Below are 22619 nucleotides of genomic sequence, written 5' to 3' on the forward strand. Positions count from 1 at the left end.
AAATGCACTCTTTTGCTTTTCTGTGAGGTATTTTGAACTTCTTAATGCACTATGGCAGAATATTTTTTCCTGGAAGAATTCCAAAATGATTTCAACAGCAATTTTATGCCAAATTGGTCAACTACTTACTTTATACCATGTAGTGTTCCAGAATATGGAAATGAACAAAACCAAGCATTACTAGCATTATGTAACTTATATTCTACTGAGAAGACAGAATATAAATGGATAGATAAATGATAATGAGGTAGGCAGGCCTGGTCCCAAAAGGGGTCCCACAGGACCAGCCAAGAGGATCCTTGACTTCATACATGATAGAAATCAAACACAAGCTGAGAAGCAGTGAGAGCAGATTTTATTGAAGATAATAGGGTGTAGATACATACAGAGCATCTGGGAGACTTGGAAAGGAGCGGAAAGGAAAGAGAGTCTCATTTTTGCCTGGGGCCTGGGGTTTTCACTGAGGATTGTGGTTTGGTGTACATGTCCTCTCAGGCATCCAAGAACTGGTCAGAACAAAAGGGTCCAGATGTCCTCCATAAATCACTTATTACTTGCAGCCACAGGGTCTTGGTGTTGAGATGTCTAGTGCCAGTGGTCTGGAATACAGACAGGATGACTTCACCTGGTCATTTCACCTGGTCATTCCTTAGGTGTTATCTGTTGTGCTGTAAGTCTCCAAAGAAATCGTTAACTCCTTGATCCTTACACGGAGGACATACGTTATTTCTACTGTGAGGCACGTGTAAGGCGGGGGTGCAGGTCCTAGCAAGAATAGAGGCAACAAAAAAGCAGTCCTTCCTGGGGTCCCTTCAGTTTCCTTATCTCAATAATAATGATAGTTTTAATAAGTACTATAAAAAGTAAAACTTAAGGCAAGTGAAATAGGAGTCATGCAGTTTTCTTCCTTAGATGAGTCATTCATAAAATGCCTGTATGAAGACATAACATGTGAGAGAAGTTTGGGGAAAAAAGAATGCCAGTTGTGAGAGTATTTAAGGGAAAATTATTTAAGGCAGAAAGGACACCAAATTGAAGGACTGTAGTAGAGAATTTGCTTGGAATGTTCAATAACTGGCAAGAAGTTCAGTGTGGCTGGAGAAAAATGAATAAGGGGGGGAAGAAGTAGGATATGATAAAAAAAAAAAAAAAGTGGGCCAGATCATTTGGGACCCAAGTCATATAAATGATTTGGATTTCGTTCCAAGTCCCATGGGAATGTTTGGAAGACTTAAGAGCAGGAAATTGAGAAATGGTTTACCTGTTAAGGATCCCTCTGGCTCTTGTATGGAAATAGACTCTAGAGGGTCAAGAATTGAAGGAAAGAAGCTATTACAGTAGCCCAGGCAAATGATTAGAACCAGATGATTATAAAAAGTGTTACTTTTCTGAACATAGCTGATGGGATTTTTCAGTTTGAGAGGCACAAGGGCATCAAGAATGGTTCCAAGATATTTTAACTAATCAGCTGGGTGAATGGTGGGGCCATTAACTTAGATAGGGAACACTAGAAGAGAGGCAGATTTGAATGTTAGGGGGATCGATACTCTATTTTGGACAGGCTTAATTTGTGAGAAGGTGCTTGTTAAATCCCTGTATTTATTTTCTATGCTGCATAAAAAAATCACCACAAATTTAGTGACTTAAAACAATACAAATTTATTATTTCACAGTTTTTGTGGGATTGGAGTCTGGGCATGGTTTAGCTGGGTTCTCTGCAAGCCTGCAAACAAGGTATCATCCAGCTGGGTTCTCATCTTGACCTGATCTGGGGAAGGCTCTGCTTCGAAGCTCACTCAGGTTGTTGGCAAACTTCCTTTCTTCACAGCCTTATTACTTATGGAATCTTGCTTATTTAAAATCAGCAGGGAAAGCAAGACTCTAGAGCAAGTCAGCTAGCAGGATGGAGACTGGTATGATGTAACATAATTACAGTAGTGATATCCCAATATCTTTACCATATTCAAGTCACAGATCCTACCCATATTCAAGGGTAGAGGTCTCAATAAGGGAATGAAAGCCAGGACGGACGGATCATAGGGACCACTTAAAAGTCTATTGATACCAAAGTGTATAAACTGAGTTGGAAATTGAATATACATTCCAGAAGGAACACCAGGCCTGGAGATATAAATTTGAGTTACCAAGGTATTGATATCTTAAGGCCTTGGGTCTAGATGAAAATATAACAATATTGACATGGAAATGATAGATATTTTATTCCAGTAGACACATAGAATATTCTAGTCAGGTAGATTTTTAAAAAAATGCAGAAAATAATTCTTGGATCAGTTTTTGATACTTAATGGGTCAGTTATTTAATTTAATTTAATTAATTAATTAATTTATTTTTATTTTATTTGACAGAGAGAGAGCACAAGCAGGGAGAACAGCAAGCAGAGGGAGAAGCGGTCCCCCCGCAGAGCAGGGAACCCAACTCCGGGCTTGATCCCAGGATCCTGGAATCATGACCTGAGCCTAAGGCAGACGCTTAACCAACTGAGCCACAGGTGCCCCTAATGGGTCAGTTCTTGTTTGCCTAAATAGGGCTATTTGGCTATTATCAGATGTTTAGAATGTGCCACACAAATACTGTGCTAAGAGCTTTGAAAAGGTCATCTCATTTTATCCCTACAATAAACTAATGAGATAGATAACATTACTTCTTTTTAGTTGATGAGAGAACTAATGCCGTAGCTCACATAGCCACTAAGAGATGTAGTCAATGAATGTGGTGTGACTGAATAGTCTGTACACTTACCCGTATCCTGTATATACCTCCCTTTGTGTCCAGTTTGCCTGGCTCAGATCCACTTCTGATCATTGATTGGTACCCTTTATGCCTGCATGAGTTTGTCATTCGTCTTGATTTGTTTTCTCTTGTCCTCCATCCAGATCATATCAACTTACTTCCTCCTTCCCTTGGGAGCTGTCAACTGATGTCTTTGTAGCCCACAACTGCTTTAACATTGCACAATAGACATAATCTTTTGTAAACATTAGTCTTTTCATTAAAGACTAAGATATCTGAGGAATTAAAAACTGAATGAAGCTAGTGCACAGGAAGGACTCAGAGAAAAATCTGTAATTTTGAACCTGAAGAAAATGAAATCCAAGAGGAAAGAAGTATTTTTGAGTAGGAGAGAAAAAAGTAAACATATTAATCGTTCTTGCAATTATTATGGAAGTAGGTTATATTCTTTATAAGAGTAAGGCATTGTGGCTTGAAGAATGAATTTACTTTCTCAGTATCAGAAAAAGATGATACAAAATGTGTTTCTCAATTATAGTGGAATGCTTTATAGTAGAAATTTTAGTTGATTCCTATTTAAAATTTCTTTATTTTGCATTTGGCTCCTGGTGAATGGTTATAATGAATACATGTTATATAATGCATTCATTTCTGTGGTTCAAATTATATGTAGGATGTGGTTTAGTATATCTCTTTTACCTAAGTGTTGTTATCCTTGACCCAATATTAACATTAAGATGTTTCTACTGAATATTCAAATAAAGGTGGACAAGAACACAACTTTTTTTCTCACTAAAAAAGTCTTAGATAAGTTATTGTAGTTAAAAAAAACCCTGAAATTTACACTAGCTTTTTTTCATGGAGAACCCTAATCCATTTTTCCTGCATAAATAAAAATACACATTTTATAGACTATATGAGAACACAGTCACACCTACTGATGAAAAACTCTGATTTATGCCTGAGGTATCAAACTTCAGATTCCGGATTATTTCTACAGGCATGTGACATCCTTATAGATCAGTTTCAGTTTGAAAGAACTCAAATTAAGATTATGGAAGGCAGGTAACTAAAGAACAGAAAAGTAACAGCGCCTTTAGTAAAATGTCATGTCTACCTAGGACTGCTGTAACAAGGTACCATATGCTGGATGGCTTCAAGCAACAAGCAGTTTCTTGTCTCAGTTCCAGAGGCCAGAAGTCTGGTGCTGGCAAGGCCATGCTCTCTCTGAAGGTACAAGGAGAGGAACTTCCCCTGCCTTTCTTCTTGTAGCCTATGCCGTTGCCTGGCTTGTGGTAGATTTAGCACTCCGATCTGTGGTCTTCATGTGACGCTATCCCTGTGTATCTTTGCATCCTCTTCCCTCTATTTGTGTCTGTCTTTGTGTCCAGATTTCCCCATTTTACAAGGACACCAGTGATATTGGATTAAGGCTGAGTATAATGACCTTATTTAAACTTGTTTACCTCAAAAAGACTTTATTTCTAAATAAGCTTACATTTGGAGGTATGCAGGGTTAGGATTTCAACACAACTTTTTATGGGTACACAGTTCACCCCGTAACATATGTATAAAGTCACACATTTAGAATCATATTTTAAAACATTTGTGCTGAAATATTGAATGCAGATTGCCATTGAAATTGATGTCCTCATGTTTACTGCTTCATGCAGACTAACCACATTATTTAACTTATTTTTAATTGAACTTGTTCCAGAGTCCTATACATTATCGAAATACATTTCTTTTTCTTTCCTGTTATATAATTCAACATGGCAGAATATAGATTCAAAGAGAAATTAATAGTATTATCCCAACAATAGTCTAGAAAAAAGATGCTATAAGCAATAAGCAACAAATATGTATCACAAAACTGTAACAATAAAATGAAGATCCATAATTATGAGCAATACTAGACATTAATTTATATTTAAATACATATTAAATAAATCACCTATGGTTAGGATACTTTACATGTGATTTTAGCCATAGGCACGAGTTTAAAAAGGTAATTATAAAGTTAAAAAGGTAATTCCCAGTCTCTAAGTATGTTCTTTTTATATTTATATAGTACTGTTTAGAGGTAAATTATTGTTTATAACTATGAAAGCCATTCGAAATTCAACGAGTTGTTATTATGTATGCATTTCAACTGTGAGGTGAACTTCTTAGTACCTTCCGCCTTGATTAGGGTTATCCATACAGAGAGACTTTGAACAATTAATTGTCCGGATATGCTGCTACTGCTGCTACTGCTACTATTACTAGCTAACACTTAAAGAGCAGTTTTTATTTCTCATTTAATTGTCATGGGAACACTCTGAGGTAGGTACTATTGTTGTCTGCAAAGTACAGATGAGGAAAAGGAGGCACAGAAAGTTTAAATGACTTGCAAAGGTCACACAGCAATTTGTCAGATCTGGGATTAGAAACCAGGTGGTCTGAATTCAGGGGCCATCTAATTATTACTGTTATGACAGCATTACAAATAATCCATATGAAATTATCATCATGCTTTTTTTATTGCCATTTTCCCTAATAATTACTATTTTAAATCTAATATGGTTCGTCTTGACAAAAGAAGTAGAAAAAGAGGACTTATTTAAAAAATTAGCTAACTTTTTCTTTGTCCATGCTTACCGTATTTTATTTTTAGATTCTAATCATAAAATGGAGATTAGAGCATGTATTTTGAGCTCTGTCTTGGGTCTTGGTATACAGCAGTGACTAAAACATGTAAAGATTCCTTACCATATAAGTGGTCATATCCTAATGAGAGAAAAGTATACCAGCCTCTTAAACCTGTAAAAACTCTCTCTCTCTTTTTTTTGTGTGTGTGTGTGTGGTATCCATTTTTTTAAAAAAAGATTTTATATATTTATTTGACAGAGAGAGACAGCCAGCGAGAGGGGGAACACAAGCAGGGGGAGTGGGAGAGGAAGAAGCAGGCTCCTAGCGGAGGAGTCTGATGTGGGATTACATTGCTTCTTTAGTTTTGAATCACTTTGCTATTTTGCATTTTGACACAAAATTATGAGATGATAATGAGAAAGTTCACTTAGACTTGTGTCTGAATGGAAATTGACTAATTATTTAGACTATTAATTTACAAATTACCTTAATATAGTGAGATAATTAATATAATGAGATAATGAATCACCCTAAAATATTTTAATTTTAAAATATATTTTTTAAAGACTTTATTTATTTGAGAGAGAGAGAACACGAGCAGGGGGTGGGTCAGAGGGAGAGGGAGATACAGACTCCTCACTGAGCAGGGAGCCTGACACTGGGGCTCAATTCCAGGACTCTGGGATCATGACCTGAGCTAAAGGCAGATGCTTAACCAGTTGAGCCACCCAGGCACCCCTTTAATGTCTTTTAATTGTGAATTATCTGAAGAATAGTGAAGTTTAGAGACACCAACAGTGTTTTATACTGCAAATTCAAATTCATTGGTCTCAATGAGGTGATATCTCATTATAGTTGAGATATTTTACTCATTCTTTATGCAGAAGAATCTGCTATAATTAAAGGGAAAAATTATCATCTCTAAATTTGTTATCTCAATTTGTATGATATCTGTCTAATTTAATTAGTTCTATTACTTGTGACATTTACTCTGGAATTTCTTTTACATTTTATTATGTGTTTTATGAAGAAAATGGGATTGAATGCTTAGTTATGTTTTTTTAAATTACAGTCATCTTTTTCTTTTTCTTTTTACTTCAATACTGTTCCAGAATCTTAAAAAGGAAAAAAAAAAAGTTAACTCAATTTTTAGAATTATGCATTTGAGAGCTTGTCCCTCAAAAAACACAGGGAACAATTGCTCCACAGATTCACACTATATTTGGGCCAGGATGTTGCAGGTTGATACGAAATTTTCTCACTTTTCAATCCCCTGAAGGAGCAGAGTGACACTAAATATCACTTGGCCATACTCTCATGTTTTCTCACTTTTGAATCAAATTCTATGTACTTTCTCACAATGTACTAAAGACATAGAAGCAATAACAGGTTTATTAACAGTGGCTAGACAGTGACCGGCATCTCCCATTTTTGTACTTTGTAGGGAAATATCAGTGCAAAGAACCACAGCTTGCTTTTTGAATCTTTTTGAAAATTTTTAATTTTTTTCTGATTTTCTGATTTTAATTTTTTTTTTTCCTGAAAGAAATTATAATCTGTTTAAAGGAAAAACTAAAGTGGCTTGAAGAGATTCCACCTGTATGGGACTTTAATTCTTTAGTGTGGAGGAAAATTAAATTTATATTGCAGGTGAAACTTAAGAATCCAAACTGCTTAGCCTACCACAAGGGCTTCTTGATTTTTATACTTCACTTCAGAGATTAAAGACTGTCTTTATTTAGGTTAAGTATTCTATAATGTTTTCCCTCACCTTCATATTTGCATATAAATGTCCTTTTAATGGAAACTTTAAAGGTTCTTTATGCCATTTCTAATGCATACAGCAAGCACTGGCAACTCCAAAGTGTAACTATTCTGACAGTAAATTAGGGCACATTATTATCTATGTGAAATTATTTAAAATATGTGATGTGTTCTGATTTCATTCTAGAATTACCACTTAGAAAGTGGTGATGATCTTTAAACAATATGACTAAAAGAGTTGTTCCAGTCTGTTCTGGCATATCTCTTTTAAGTCTGTATTGCTCTTGATCAATGTATTGAGTTTTTGCTAGAATTATGACTTCATGCTTCAAAGCCCTAACTATTAAGTCTTTGTACACAAGATTTCAATGTTAATTTTTTATTAATAAAACTTACCATTGTGAAATATTTTTAGATTTGTAGAAGAGTTACAAAGAAAGTGGAGAGTTCCTGCATGCTCTTCATCCATTTTCCCTTTATGTCGACCTCCTACATAACCAAGGCGCATTCATTAAAATAAGCAATTAGCATGGGTATTTTACTATTAAAAAAAAAGCTAGGCTTTGTTCAGATTCTTCAGTTTTTTTCCATGAATGTCCCTTTTCTGTCCCAGGATCAAATTTCTATTCCAGGATACACAGTCAATGTAGCCAATATTAGTTTGGAAGAACTGAAGTTTTATTCATTGCCTTCCTCCATTAAGCTCTGATTGACCTTGCTCGATGGTCCTGAGAGGGTCCTTGTGTTCCTACTGCTCTCGTCAGTTGCACTCTAATCTGAACTCCCTGGTCTTAGTAGCTTCTGTGTCCAGAATGTTGAATTGACGTTCTTGGTGGAATTCATTAGCCATCAATAACTATAATGATGGTAGAAGAGAGATGATGGCAAAAAGAGTGTAGAAAAAGAGGTTTAGTTAAGTTGTTTTTGGTAGCTAGATCCTTTCCATGCATGAAATTTCAATTTACAATGTATGTCCATTATTGCAGTGCCATGAAAATACCTAGGACATTTTAAACATTCACAAGGGAACAGGAGCCAGGACATCAATTAATACCACACACTCAGCCCTTGGAACTGAATGTATTAGGTTAGTTTCCCCAATCAGTCAAAAACTAAAACTATTTTTACATAAAATCTGTCATTTAGGAAGTTAGTGGATTAAAAATCTTAAGGGTTAAACTTTAAAACATTTTGAAACTATCAGTTATATGTATGTATAAGTATATACATAATACATATACATACATATAACTAAGACATGTTTCAAAATATTTTAATGTATAATTCTTAGGATTTTTAATCCACTAGCTTTTTAAAAAAATATATATGTACATACATACACATACTTACTTAGTGCTAGAAATTTTTCTCTCAGCACTGCTTTAGCTGTGTCCTTCAAATTTTGATTGTTTTTTGCATTTTTAGATTACCATTTGAATTTATGTATATTGGTTTTTTTTTTCCAATTCTTACTTATTTATTTTTAAAAAAGATTTTATTTATTTATTCCACAGAGATAGAGACAGCCAGTGAGAGAGGGAACACAAGCAGGGGGAGTGGGAGAGGAAGAAGCAGGCTCATAGCGGAGGAGCCTGATGTGGGGCTCGATCCCATAACGCCAGGATCACGCCCTGAGCCGAAGGCAGATGCTTAACCGCTGTGCCACCCAAGTGCCCCGCAATTCTTACTTATTTTTGGCTCTTGGGGCAATGTTATCTTTTCAATATGAAAAAAAAGAAAAGTTCAATCCAAAATAAAAAAATTGAAGTGTAGGACAGGATAAAACCATGGGAGGAGGTTGGGATAGGGGAAGGGGTAGGGAAGGGAATAGTAAAAGGAAGAGATTAGATGTTTACAAAAGACAGAGGGTCTCCTTGTCCCCTCTCTGGAGGAATGACCCAAATATTTACATGGTAACACACACCTTTCTATGTGTACACAGCTGGGCTGGGTTTTTGTTAAGAAAAGTTGGGGGGGGGGCTTTCTGGAGGCTTTGGGGACAAAGGCTAGTCCCTCTTTCCCTTTTTGGTCCCCTTCTCTGACCAGGGGAAAAGGAAGCAATTCAACGTGTGAAGGAGATTAAGTAAGAGCAGGAAGGAACCCACTCCACAGAGTGGGGCAGACCCCTGCAAAGGAAACAGCTCAGGACAGAGCTTGGAAGGAGACTGAAAATGGAGATACTACTGTTAACAGCCTTCCTGAAGTTGAGAGAGGAGCAGGTAAATTCCTGGAAATTAGGACTTCAGTAGCCTGTATCCCTCTCCAAAACTGCTCTAGACTAGAAAACCCTACCCCTTCCTCCTACGTACCTCTACCTGCTATGAGGTAGTTTGGTTTCCCTTCACCTGAGTTACCACACGGTCTTAGGGTGGTGGCTATCTATCCGAGTTTTCAGCACATGGTTCTAAATGGGATCTGATGAGACCCAGCTGCTTAAGAGAATTATCTTAAAAAACCAGAGAGAAATATCAGCTGGACGAATGGGAGAAGTGGACATCGAAAGGAAATAGAGTTACCTAGATTGGCAGAAATCTAGGTTTCCCAAGAGTGGGAGAGGAGACATTGAAAAAACACCAAAATATTGACCTTCTGTTACATGCCAAGCACTAATATAGGACCACACCCTCCAGAACCAACCAACCAACCAAACAAACAAAAAACAAGATAGAGGCAGAAAATGCAAATTCTAAGGGAGAGGACAGGAGCAGTTGAGGCAGAAGGCTGAGGGAACTGAGAAGCCTGGGGTCACGGTGCTCTGCCTTAATCCTCCTCTTCCTCTGCGGTGGCATCCTGGTACTGCTGGTACTCAAAGACGTGATTGTTCCTGTCGCTCTCAGCTTCAGTGAATTTCATCTCATCCACGCCCTCATCTGTGTACTGGCGCCAGAATTTGGCCCTGAACTGCTCTGAGATGTGCCTGAAGAGCTCCTGCACGGCCATGCTATTCCCAGTGAAGGTGACTGCTATCTTCAGGCCACAGGGTGGGATGTTGCAGACAGCTGTCTTGACATTGTTGGGGATCCATTCCACAATATAGCTGCTATTCTTGCTTTGTGCATTGAGCGTCTGCTCATCTCCCTCCTTCACGGACATCTGCCCGTGAAAGATAACAGCCGTGATAAGGTAATGGCGGTGGCTGGGGTCACAGGCAGTCATCATGTTCTTGACATCAAAGACCTGCTGGGTGAGTTTGGGCACAGTGAGGGCCTGATACTAGTGGCTTCCATGGCTAGTCAGAGGGGCAGAGCTAGGCGTGAAGAAGTGGAGAGGTGGAGCTTATAGAGGTCTATATTGTTTTTGACTGTATTTTTCTGTATGGCTGCTTAGTGGTTCTATTACATTATATATATATATGCGTGTTTGTGTATGTACGTGTGTTTGTGTCATATCTATATATTTGTGTTATATCTTTATATCTTTGTCTATACTGTGATATGTCTCAGTCTATTGGTGTTATTTCTTTAGCAGTTTAAGTTAAATGTAGAAAACTCATCTCCCTTTATCTCTTTTTATTCTCCCCCATATATAATTTTTAAAAATATTTCCTTTACATATATTTAAAACTATATCAGTGTTAGAATTTTTACTTCAACCATCAATAATTTTAAAAACTAAAGAGAAGGAAAGTCTATTTACTCATAATTTTCCTTACCGTGTTCCTTAGCAACACATTTTCTTAGTTTTCCTTCATCTGATGATATCTTGAATTTTTCTTCATTGTTGAAGGATATTTTTGTTGTGTATAGGACTCTAAGTTGACAGAGTTTTGTTGTTGTTGTTGTTGCATTAGAAAAAAAATGTGCCACTCCCTTCTGCCCTCTGTGGTATTCTTTTTCTCTAGTCATTTCCAAGATTTGTCTTTAGTTTTTAAACTTGCATTATGATATGTCTTGGCATAAATTTCTTTGGGTTTATCCTGTTTAGGGTTCACTCAACTTCTTGAATATGAAAGTTTATATTCCTTGCCGTATTCGGGAAGTATTTATTTTCCAGCTTCATTATTTTTCTCTTCCCCTGAGACTCTGATAGCAAGAATGGTAAATCTTTTCTTATAGTCCCAGAAATCCCTGATAGTTTGCCTATCTATCTATCTATCTATCTATCTATCTATCTATCTATCTATCTACCATCTATCTATTTATTGGTGTGTATATTCTCTTTGTTGTTCAGACTGGTTAAAGGGTTAGATAAGAAAAATCCATTTAACATTCTCCCCTGTGAGGTGCAAATAGGACTGAAAAAAAAATAATAATAGAACACAGTGTGTCTCTATAATGAACAATATGTATATAGTTATAATGAGATAAAAGCTGTTGTGGACTATAAGCTTTTATGATAATTAATATTCTTAAGACAACAAGCTTAATTGTTGTTATTGAATATAAGGTAAATATTACCAACTTTGCAATAAAAATATAATGTACTGGTGGCAGAAACTGGATGGTAGAGTGGTGAGAGGTGGGAAAATGATAACACTATCATCTTGCGAAGTAAGGAATCAAAAAATCAAATCTGAGAATGATGGAATAAAAAATAAGAGTTTAAACTGTTAACCGTTTCACAGTAACTGTGTAAGATCTGACTTAGGTGCTCATAAAACTATTTTTAGTACAACTAATCAAAGTTTCTAGCTGCATGCAGCTTGCCACAACTCAGTTAATAGCCAGTAAAATGTAGAAAAAAAGTAATATACACTATATGTTGACTTCTCAAAATCATATCATGTTTTAATTTTCTACATTTTTTTCCTGCTTTTCTTTCTTTCTTTTTTTTTTAAGATTATATTTATTTATTTGACAGAGAGAGAACACAAGCGGGGGGGGGGGGGGTGGCAGAGGGAGAGGGAGAAGCAGGTTCCCTGCTGAGCAGGGAGCCTAATGCGGGACTCGATCCCAGGACTCTGGGATCATGACCTGAGCCGAAGGCAGACGCTTAACTGACTGAGCCACCCAGGCGCCCCTTTTCTTGCTTTTCTTATATAGCTTTATTTTTCCTGGAATTGCTTATTATCTTTTTTTTTCTTTTTGAAAGGTAAAGTATTTCCCTTCCTCGCCGTATCTTTATTATTTTCAGCATATTATTTAATCATACTATTTCTTGGTATCTGTTGCATTCTTCTTCCTTACACCTGCTGACTTCTTACTCTGATTTGAACATTTCACATCATACTAGTACTATGACTTTCCTGGATAGCTTCTTAAAAAATTTTCCTGAAAATTCTACTTTTATTTGTTCTGACATTCTATGCTTTTGTAAAATCTGCAAGATTTCCTGAACTTGTGAGTAAGAAGAGGTGAATATTTGTGCCAGATTTGCCATCTGAAACCAGAAGCCCATGTCAGCATTATAAATTTTACATGATTCAAATTAATTGCAAACACCAGGCCAGGAAATAGATCATAGAAGCAATAAGGTATATATGATCCATGAATGCATCCTAAAATTTAACCCATTTTTATTCACCTTTAAAAGGTTTGACAAGTATTTTATATTTATATATTTATAATATATAGTATGTAAGATTTAGTGTATATATCTCCCAAAATCTGAATAGACTTGTATAATCACTGGAAAACAACTTTCAAAGATTAGGCAGGACAAAATGGTGTCCTCATTTAGGAGAATTGTTAATAACATATCTCTTTTTTAAGTTACTAATCTCCATGTGCATCTTATCTCTAACGATCCCTCAAGGCTGGCAGGGACCGAAAGTGATGGTGGTGAAGAGATATTCCAAGTGTAAGTGATAGATTAATTGAATAACTTGTAAGTATTTGAATGCATAAAAATGTTGAGATCAGGCTCTGTATTTAATTAGTTAATGTAAGCTTTCAATGTTATTACTAAATTAAAATGCTAAGCTCTCTAAGATTTTATCTTATTGTTTGCCCCTTTATGAATGGAAGAGACAACCATACAAGCCATAAGATTCTTGTAGGCCTATATTAGAAATGTTTAATAGTAACATATCAGTAAGTTAATTTAAAATTTGGTGCTAATAATTTCACACTTGTTTAGTCTTCCCAAAATTGTATGAGCACTCTGCTATCAATCCAGCAAGATTTCAACCATTGTGAGATACAGTAAGTTAATGCTTGTATGATACAGCTCAGCACATAGCAGACTGCTTTGCTCAAAATAAGTATTATTAAACTTGAATGAATGATTTTTGAATTATTGAATCCAAATCTATGGTTGTAGTACAGAAAAACCTTTTGCGGTAATAAACCTGGGCTTTATTTTAGAGAAAGGATATTCAAAACCGTTTTGGGTGAGCAGATGGCAGCTTTTGGGGTTATGTGACTGGGAGAGCCATAATGTCAGAGCCTGTTGTGTAGAGAACACAGAATTAGAAGCCAAAACTGAAAATCACAGTGGCAGAGTCAGTGGCAAAAGGGATAGATGAGAAAAAAAAAATGGCTTAACTCTCTTATTGTTTCCTGATGATATTATTTCCACAACTAGAAATTCCTCTTATAATTATGAATCCAGCAAGATGTAGGATATACTTGTTCAGCCTTTCCTTTAAACATGGCATTTTCTCTTCATGAGAAATAAATTACTGAGCACATCCAGATTTGAAAATAATTCTGCTTTATTTTAGATGCCTTAGATGTTCATGAAAAATTGGTAAAGTTTTAGTAAGAAATGGGCCATCTGAATCATCTACCCAGAATTCTTATAATCTCTAAGAAGGGCAATTAAAATTCTTGATAATTAAATACTTAATATTCACCTAGTTGTTATCCATTATATAATTAATCCAAAAATATAAGCATAATTCTAGACTCTTCTCTCATCCTTCTGCCCAGTTCAATACATTCCACCACCAAAATAACTCTGGAATCTATTCAGTTCTACCTGCATTTATTGTCAGTGTCCTCAACTAGGCTGCAGTCATCATAGCCATACTTACCCTGCCTCCTCCTCTCCATTTTCTAATATATACCCTTTTTAAAATATAGGTTTGAATATGTCACTTCTCTCTTAAAATATTTCAACAGCTTCCAACGGGCCTTCGAATAATGCCCCCCAAATTGCAACAACCTGACCTTTAGTTGCCTTTCTAGTCTCACATGCACAAATCTGCTATTTGCTCAGTTCATGCCAGCCACTCTGGCTTTCTGTTTGAGCAGATGATGCTTTCTCCTGTTTAACTGCTTCTGTGCATACTGTTCCATCTTCCTGGAATCTGCCCCTTCTCTTTAACTTAAATGGTAGTCCTCCTTCAAATCCCACAATGAATATTGCTATGCCAGTAAACATTTCTTAAAGCACGTAAATAAGCTGGATCCCCAAATTATACTTTTCCCTAGCACTGTGAAAATCTACTGTCATCATTTTGCACATAACAATTTCTCAATAGCCAGTAAATACTGGTGCAGTTTTCCTTTACTGTTAAATGTTGATAGTAAACTCCATAAGGAAAGGAACTATTTTGTTAGCCATGTCTACATCTGAATGCATGATATTGTTGGTAGGTAGCAGGCATACAATAAATATTCATTAACCAGGTGACAGATAAAGTAATTTAGAATTTAATACATAGTTTTATATACCTACAATATTTTCTTCCAAGTTTATTTGCATCCCTTACTATGCTGAGCTTTGTCAGGGTAGTAGATGAGGTAAAGGGAGAAGGTTGGATGAAAAGATTGGATGAAGAACTACAGAGTGGGAAAGCAAAGAGAAGGTATGAGAGAAACACTGATATTGGCGAATAATGTTGTCTTCTTTAAACATAACAAAACAAGATCCAGAAGGCTTTTCCATTTTTTCCTTTCAACACAAACTTTGTCATATTGTTTAATATTAACTATTTAGAAGCTAATTAACTAGAGTTTTGTCTCCATATCTTTATTCCTATTGACTTTTGGCATTTATATTGGTCATTAACACTTCCTCTATAAAGTGACCATGGGAAGGGAGGCAATTTGCTTCCTGTTGACAGAGTTTGGAATATGATTGATGGGGGCAGAAGGTGAAACTATGTGGTAAAATGAGTTTTTTGCATTATCTGTGTATTTCATATATCAATGCCAGTATTTCTCAAACTGCAGGTCAAGACTCCAGAGGGAAGGGTTACAATATAATTTAAGGGGTTTCATATATGGGAACTATTTAGAAGTGGAACTTGTGGGCTATATTGAGAGTGTGAGTCTTATTTTTTCCCCTCAGCTCTCCATATTTCCTTCTTCCTAATTTGTTAACAATTTCTTTTAACAAAATCCTGCCAATTAGAGGATATAAAATGTATAAGTCATACTAGTCATAGCACTAACACTTTAAAGCAAACATTAGAGAGTGATTCTAATCACTGGTCTTTACAATGCTACCTGCAGAACCTTGCACAGTGCCTTAAAATCATTTGATATCTATAGGTTGATTTGCTTTCCATTTATTCACAGAAAGATGACTACATTATGAAAGAAAATAATAAAAATGTGAACGAGATAGTCACTACCTATTGTATTAAATACTGGTTACCTTAGAGAAGAAAAAATGAAAACTGAAAAAAATATTTTTACTTGATGAAGATGTTTTGAGTTTCTGATACAGTATTAAATCCAAGATTAACCATATTTCCCAGGGTATCTTTACATTTTTTGCTTGATCTCAGCTCTCAGTTATGCTGTTGTGTTCCATTTTTCTGTTTCCTTTTGCATTATCTCTCTTTTTTATTTAAGAAAAAGTCCTTTTGCTTGTGGACCATGAAGATTTCTATTACTTCCTAAAATTTTATTATCTAACACTCATGTTGAGTCAAACAAATTTGGCTGAATATTGAACCCATGTAAACATTTTTCTTTTTAGTACATAAACATGAAACATAATGGAAGAAAGTATGATCATTTTCCTTATCTAAATATTACAAAAAGTAATAAAAGTTATGATGATAAAATTTTACATTAAAATTGTTTGTTATAGGTGATATTATTATTAACTGACAGTCCAACTTGGAGTCACATAGGTAGATAAGCTGTTACCTGCAGTAATATATTATATTTTCTTATTATCCATCATTAAAATGAAATTAAAGGAATTCTTAAAACTCCAGTTAGTTATTCTTCTAAAAATATATTTCAGTATTTTCGTATCAACATTTAAGGAGAGTTTTTGACTGCAAGTGATAGACCCCAACTCAAACTGTCTTAAGCATGAGAGAGGATTCATTGGCTAATAAAACTGAATTGCTGAGGTGACTGCCAGTTGGAAGCTGTGATAAGCACCAGGATTCTCTCAGTTTATCTGCTGGTATCATTTCATTTCCCACACATTGCTTTCTTCACAAAACCAAAGCCATGGCATATGGTAACACTTTTCTCACATCCTTATAGATCTGCAAGAAAGAGAAGCAAGACCTTTCCTTTTCCAAATCTTAGGAAGAGATCGTTGCTGACATGACCTGGATTAATCTCTGTGGCCTGACATGACAGAACATGGTTGCATTATGATTGGCCCTGCTTACATTTCCTTCCCATTCCCAGGTAATCAAAAAAAGAGAGTAGTTTAGTACAGAAAGGGGAGATTATTGTGAATTCAGGCAGTTGCCCCAATGTGCATCTACAAAATTTTCATATGCACTTAAATAATCCAAATTCTATAATACACATGCAACACACACACACATAGCAAGCCTAAAGCTGTGAAGAATATTGTGCACATTAAAATCTTAGGACACAAGGATTGTCTGAAGTCATTCAGTGGTATATTTCATCACTGTTTTTTGTATTAAGATATTTTTTTTAAATTTAAGTTTGAGGTAGTTAACATACGGTGCAATATTGGTTTTTGGAGTAGAATTCAGTGATTCATTACTTACATACAACACCCAGTGTTCATGATAACAAGTGCCTTCTTTAATACGCATCCTCCCCCCACCTCCCCCCATCAACCCTCAGTTTGTTCTCTATTGTTAGGAGTCTCTTATGGCTTGTGTCCCTCTCTCCTTTTTTTCTTTTCCCCCTTCCCATATGTTGTTCATCTGGTTTCTTTCTTAAATTCCACATATGAGTGAGATCATATGGTATTTGTCTTTCTCTGACTGACTTATTTCATTTAGCATAATACACTCTAGCTCCATCCATATCGTTGCAAATGGCAAGGTTTCATTCTTTTTGATGGTTGAGTAATATTCCATTGTGTATATATACCACATCTTCTTTATCAATTTATCAGTCAGTGGACATTTGGTCTCTCTCCATAGTTTAGCTATTGTTGATAATGCTGCTATAAACATCGGGGTGCATGTGCCCCTTCAAATCACTATGTTTGTATCCTTTGGGTAAATACTTAGTATTGCAATTGCTGGATCAAAGGGTTGTTCTATTTTTAACACTTTGAGGAAACTCTGTACTGTTTTCCAGAGTGACTGCACCAGTTTGCATTCCCACCAAAAGTGCAAAAGGATTCTCCTTTCTCTGCATCCTCACCAACACCGGTTTTTGTGTGTATGTGTGTGTGTGTTGTTAATTTTAGCTATCCTGGCAGGTGTGAAATGGTATCTCATCGTGTTTTGGTTTGTATTTCCCTGATGCTGAGTGATGTTGAGCATCTTTTCATGTGTCTGTTAACCATCTAGATGTCTTCTTTGGAAGTGTCTGTTCATGTCTTCTGCCCATTTCTTAACTGGGTTATTTATTTTTGGGGTGTTGAGTTTGATAAGTTCTTTGTAGATTTTGGATACTAACCCTTTATCTGATAGGTCATTTGCAAATATCTTCTCCCATTCCATAGGCTGCCTTTTAGTTTTGTTGATTGTTTCCTTTTGCTGTGCAGAATTTTTTTTATCTTGATGAAGTCTCAATAGTTCATTTTTGCTTTTGTTTTCCTTGCCTGTGGTGACGTGTCTAGTAAGAAGTTGCTATGGCTGAGGTCAAAGAGGTTGCTGCCTGTGTTCTCTAGGATTTTGATGGTTTCCTGTCTCACATTAAGGTCTTTCATCTGTTTTAAATTTATTTTTGTGTGTGGTCTAAGAAAGTGGACCAGTTTCATTCTTCTTCATGTTGCTGTCTAGTTTTCCCAATGCCATTTGTTGAAGAGACTGTCTTTTTTTCCATTAGATATTCTTTTCTGTTTTGTCAAAGATTAGTTCACCAATAGAGTTGAGAGTCCATTTCTGGGTTCTCTATTCTGTTCCGTTGATCTTTGTGTCTATTTTTGTGCCAATACCATGCTGTCTTGATGACTATAGCTTTGTAATATAGCTTGAAATCTGGAATCATCATTTTTCTTTTTCTTTTTCAGAATTGCTTTGGCTATTCAGGGTCTTTTCTGGTTCCATACAAATTTTAGGATTGATTGTTCTAGCTCTGTGAAAAATGCTGGTGGTATTTTGACGGGGTGAATTAAGATATTTTAAAGAAGAAGCCTATGACTAACGTTTTTTTTTTAATGATTTTTTTATTATATTATGTTATTCACCATACAGTACATCCCCAGTTTTCGATGTAAGGCTCGATGATTCATTAGTTGTGTATAACACCCAGTGCACCATGCAATACGTGCCCTCCTTACTACCTATCACCGGTCTATCCCATTCCCCCACCCCCCTCCCCTCTAAAGTCCTCAGTTTGTTTCTCATAGTCCATAGTCTCTCATGTTTCATTCCCCCTTCTGATTACCTCCCCTTTCTTTATCCCTTTCTTCCCCTACTGATCATCCTAGTTCTTATGTTTCATAGATGAGAGAAATCATATGATAGTTGTCTTTCTCTGCTTGACTTATTTCACTTAGCATTATCTCCTCCAGTGCCATCCATGTTGTAGCAAATGTTGAGAACTTGTTCTTTCTGATAGCTGAGTAATATTCCATTGTATATATGGACCACAACTTCTTAATCCAGTCATCTGTTGAAGGGCATCTTGGCTCCTTCCACGATTTAGCTATTGTGGACAATGCTGCTATGAACATTGGGGTGCATATGACCCTTCTCTTCACTACGTCTGTATCTTTGGGGTAAATACCCAGTAGTGCAATGGCTGGATCATAGGGTAGCTCAATTTTTAACTTTTTAAGGGACCTCCACACTGTTTTCCAGAGTGGCTGTACCAACTTGCATTCCCACCAACAATGTAGGAGGGATCCCCTTTCTCCACATCCTCTCCAACAATTGTTGTTTCTTGCCTTGTCTATTTTTGCCATTCTAACTGGCGTAAGGTGGTATCTCAGTGTGGTTTTGATTTGAATTTCCTTGATGGCTAATGATTTTGAACGTTTTTTCATGTGTCTGTTAGCCATTTGTATGTCTTCATTGGAAAAGTGTCTGTTCATATCTTCTGCCCATTTTTTGATTTGTTTATTTGTTTCTCGTGCTATGACTAACTTTTTAATGTGGGTATTGATATATTACAGGTAACTAAATATATTTGTAAGCTGAGCAAAGGTAATGTCAAAGAATATAATTTATTTTTATAAAATATTTTTGAGAATCCATATGTGAGACAAAACAACATTTCAGAAAGATTCTTCATGCAACATCAGAAATATATTTACTTCATATTTATTTTCAACACATTAATTAGAAAAACATGAAATACAGAGAAAAAATCCATTATAGCTTAAAGCCAAGAAACTATGGAATATTTTTAGTAGAATTTCAATGTCAAATCATATAATAAAAGAGTTCTTAAAGATTTGTCATATTGCTTAGAGAGACCAGTATTGGTTGGTCATCATAATAAATAGACTTAAATGAGTTTTTTAATATGTTAGCATATGTAATCTTATTTTTAACTTATTTCTGAGGTCATAAAGGATGATTTGTTTTATTTGTAAACCCTTCCATTGTTTCATTTAATCATAATATGGTTGTGAGTACAATACTTCTTCCCTGGATAAGAATCACTGTGGATAAGGAAGTTGCTGAGAGATAATTCTTAACATCAGGTATAGATATTCTGAAGGGTAAAAAAAAAATAAAATAAAAAAATAAAAAAAAAATTAACAGAGTCTCTGTTAATACAGACAATGGAGCATTTAGAACAACCCACTCAAAAGTTCCTAAGAAAAAAATATCTTGGCAGACTTCAGTTTTGGGTCAAGATTGAATGACAGAAATTAGATTTATCCTCCTGTCTGAAGAATGAAAACAAATAGAATATATATAGAATGGTTTTCAAGACACTGGACATCAGGCAATTAAGATGAAGATCCTTTGAGAGAGTTTTCAGTTAACAACACAGGGAAAGGGAACCTAGGTGGAGTTCAGTAGGTACAGTGAGTTGAGGCTATGGAACTGAGAGTCAGTGAGACCAAGGCAGCTACAGTTCACAGAACAGATTTTTGGAGAGGAAGGAATGGCGCAGAGAGAAAACTCCAGAGATTTCCTCCATTCAGAGAATCCTCCATTGAGAATTCAACTGATTACCAGTCAGCACATGTGTGTGAGGATGCAAGGCTGGGGAAATAACCTTCCAAACGTAATAATGCTCAGCGCTCACATAGGGCCAGGAATAGTGCTTAGTAAACATGCTGGAAAATCTCAACTGCCATGGGGCATTGGGCAGATTACAAAGATTCTTTCCTCAGTAACAAAGAACAAATGACACTAGATTGATCACTGCATTGTTCTCATAAAACAAATTTTATAAGCAAGACCAGAAAATGTAGCATTGTATCCAAGTAATTTCACTGGATCCCAGAAAAATAATGTTTAAGAATATGTACAGGGGCAAAAAATTTTTTAATACTCAACAAGTTAAAATTCACAATCAAAATTTATGGGTTATTAAAAAAAAAAACCCAGAAAATGGGACTCATACTGGCAAGATAAATCCAATGAACAAAACTGCCCAGAGCTCAAGGACTTTAAAAAAGTTACTAAAAGGTATTCTATATGATCAAAGTTAAGTGGGTATATAGAAGATATAAAAATGACCCAGAAACAACTTTAAGGATGAAAACTATAATGTGTGAGGTGAAAAATATACCGGATGGGATTATGGCAAATAACACTTGGCAGAAGAAACAAATTAGTGAAATTGAAGACACAACAATAAAAACTATCCAAAATGAAACCCAGAAGAAAAAAATAGAAGGGAAAAAAAAAAAAAGCAAACTCGGTTAACTTAGAATTCTATACCTATAAAAATTCCTTTCAAAACAAGGGCTAAATACTTTGTTATCATACAAAAGTAGAAAGTATCTGTAAACTGCATGCCCACAGTATAAGATAGGTTAAAGAATTTTTTTGGCAAAAAGAAAATAGCAGGTGGAAATATGAATCCCCAAAAAGACATGCAGTGCACAGAAAATGGTAACTAGATAAGTAAATATTTAAGATGTTTCATATTACTTAACTCTCTAAAAGATAAGTAACCGTTTAAACAAAAATAATAACAATATAATGTGAGGTTTATGGTATATGTAAAATTAAAATGGAAAACAACAATAGCATACATACTGAGAGAGGAAAATTGAAATATACTGTTTTAAGATTCTTATGCTTTACATGTGGTGGTAATATCACGTGAAAAAAGATTGTGAAAACTTAGACTTGTATCCTGTAAATCCTGAAGCACCCATTTAAAATGATGAAAAGTTATAGTTAAAAAGCCCACAAGGAAGATAAAATGATAGAAATATTTATTAATCTAAAAAAACCCCAGAAAAGTAGAACATGTGTCCAATGTGCAAGATTTTTAGAGGGCTGCCTGGGAGACTTGTTTCTTTCTTATCTGACTTGAAGCACTGGCCTAGTTGGAACCAGCATAATTTGCGTGGGGGCCACTAAAAATAAGGGAAAATGGGAGTAGCTTAATCTTGTACTGGAGGACTTGAGGTGGCACAGAAGACAATGTGATATTGTGCTATTGGAAAAATGCACCCATCTCATGGCTTCTTGGGAGGGAGGGAGAAGGGAGGAGCTTTCATCCAGATTTACAGAGGGCTGCCTGAGGAAATGGTTTCTGTCTGGCCTCACTTGGGGCCCTTACAGGGAATCAGGATAGTTGGATGCCTCAGAGTTGCTGAGAACAAAAGGGAGTTGAACAACTTACTACTGTAGCACCATCGAACTGGCAATATTGCATAGTCACCAGAGGGAGCAAGAGATTATGAGCTCCTGAAAAAGAAACTAGCAGATCTCTAATTGGGAAATTCATAAGCCCAGAGAAATCATATCCTCACCCCACAAAAGGTTTCAGAGGCCCCCAGAATCTACAGCTGGGTTAATTGGTGAAAATCTTCCCCTGTCCAAAGCCAGCCATAAGGACTGACAGAGGTGCTCTTTTTTTCAAATGCAAAAACGCAGGGAAAAAATCACAGGGACATAAACAGAGAGACATTGTCCAATAAAGGGAACAAAATAAAACTAAAGAAATGGAGATCTATGAATTACCTGACAAAGAATTCAAAATAATTGTGTAAAGGGAAGCCAGTGATCTACAAAAGAACACAGATAAACAAAATCAAGAAAATACATAAACAAAATGAGGCTATGAACAAAGAGAAGAAGAATCAAACAAATTCA

The 22619-nt window shown here is 35.8% G+C and overlaps 2 protein-coding genes across 3 annotated transcripts in view; one reads left to right on the forward strand and one right to left on the reverse strand.

Annotated features, from left to right (window-relative positions):
* The window catches only part of THSD7A (thrombospondin type 1 domain containing 7A), a 773396-nt gene that overhangs the window by 46711 nt on the left and 704066 nt on the right, over positions 1 to 22619 (forward strand). The gene's annotated exons all lie outside the window — the stretch shown is intronic.
* Positions 9908 to 14082, reverse strand: LOC123788691 (tubulin beta chain-like). Its single transcript, XM_087860637.1, is given in 2 exon segments — positions 9908 to 10422; positions 14064 to 14082. Coding segments are annotated over 2 exon segments (534 nt in total).

The sequence above is a fragment of the Ursus americanus genome, chromosome 3, assembly GCF_024610735.1.
Source record: "Ursus americanus isolate L20-20 chromosome 3, mUrsAme1.1.p, whole genome shotgun sequence".
Lineage (NCBI taxonomy): Eukaryota > Metazoa > Chordata > Mammalia > Carnivora > Ursidae > Ursus > Ursus americanus.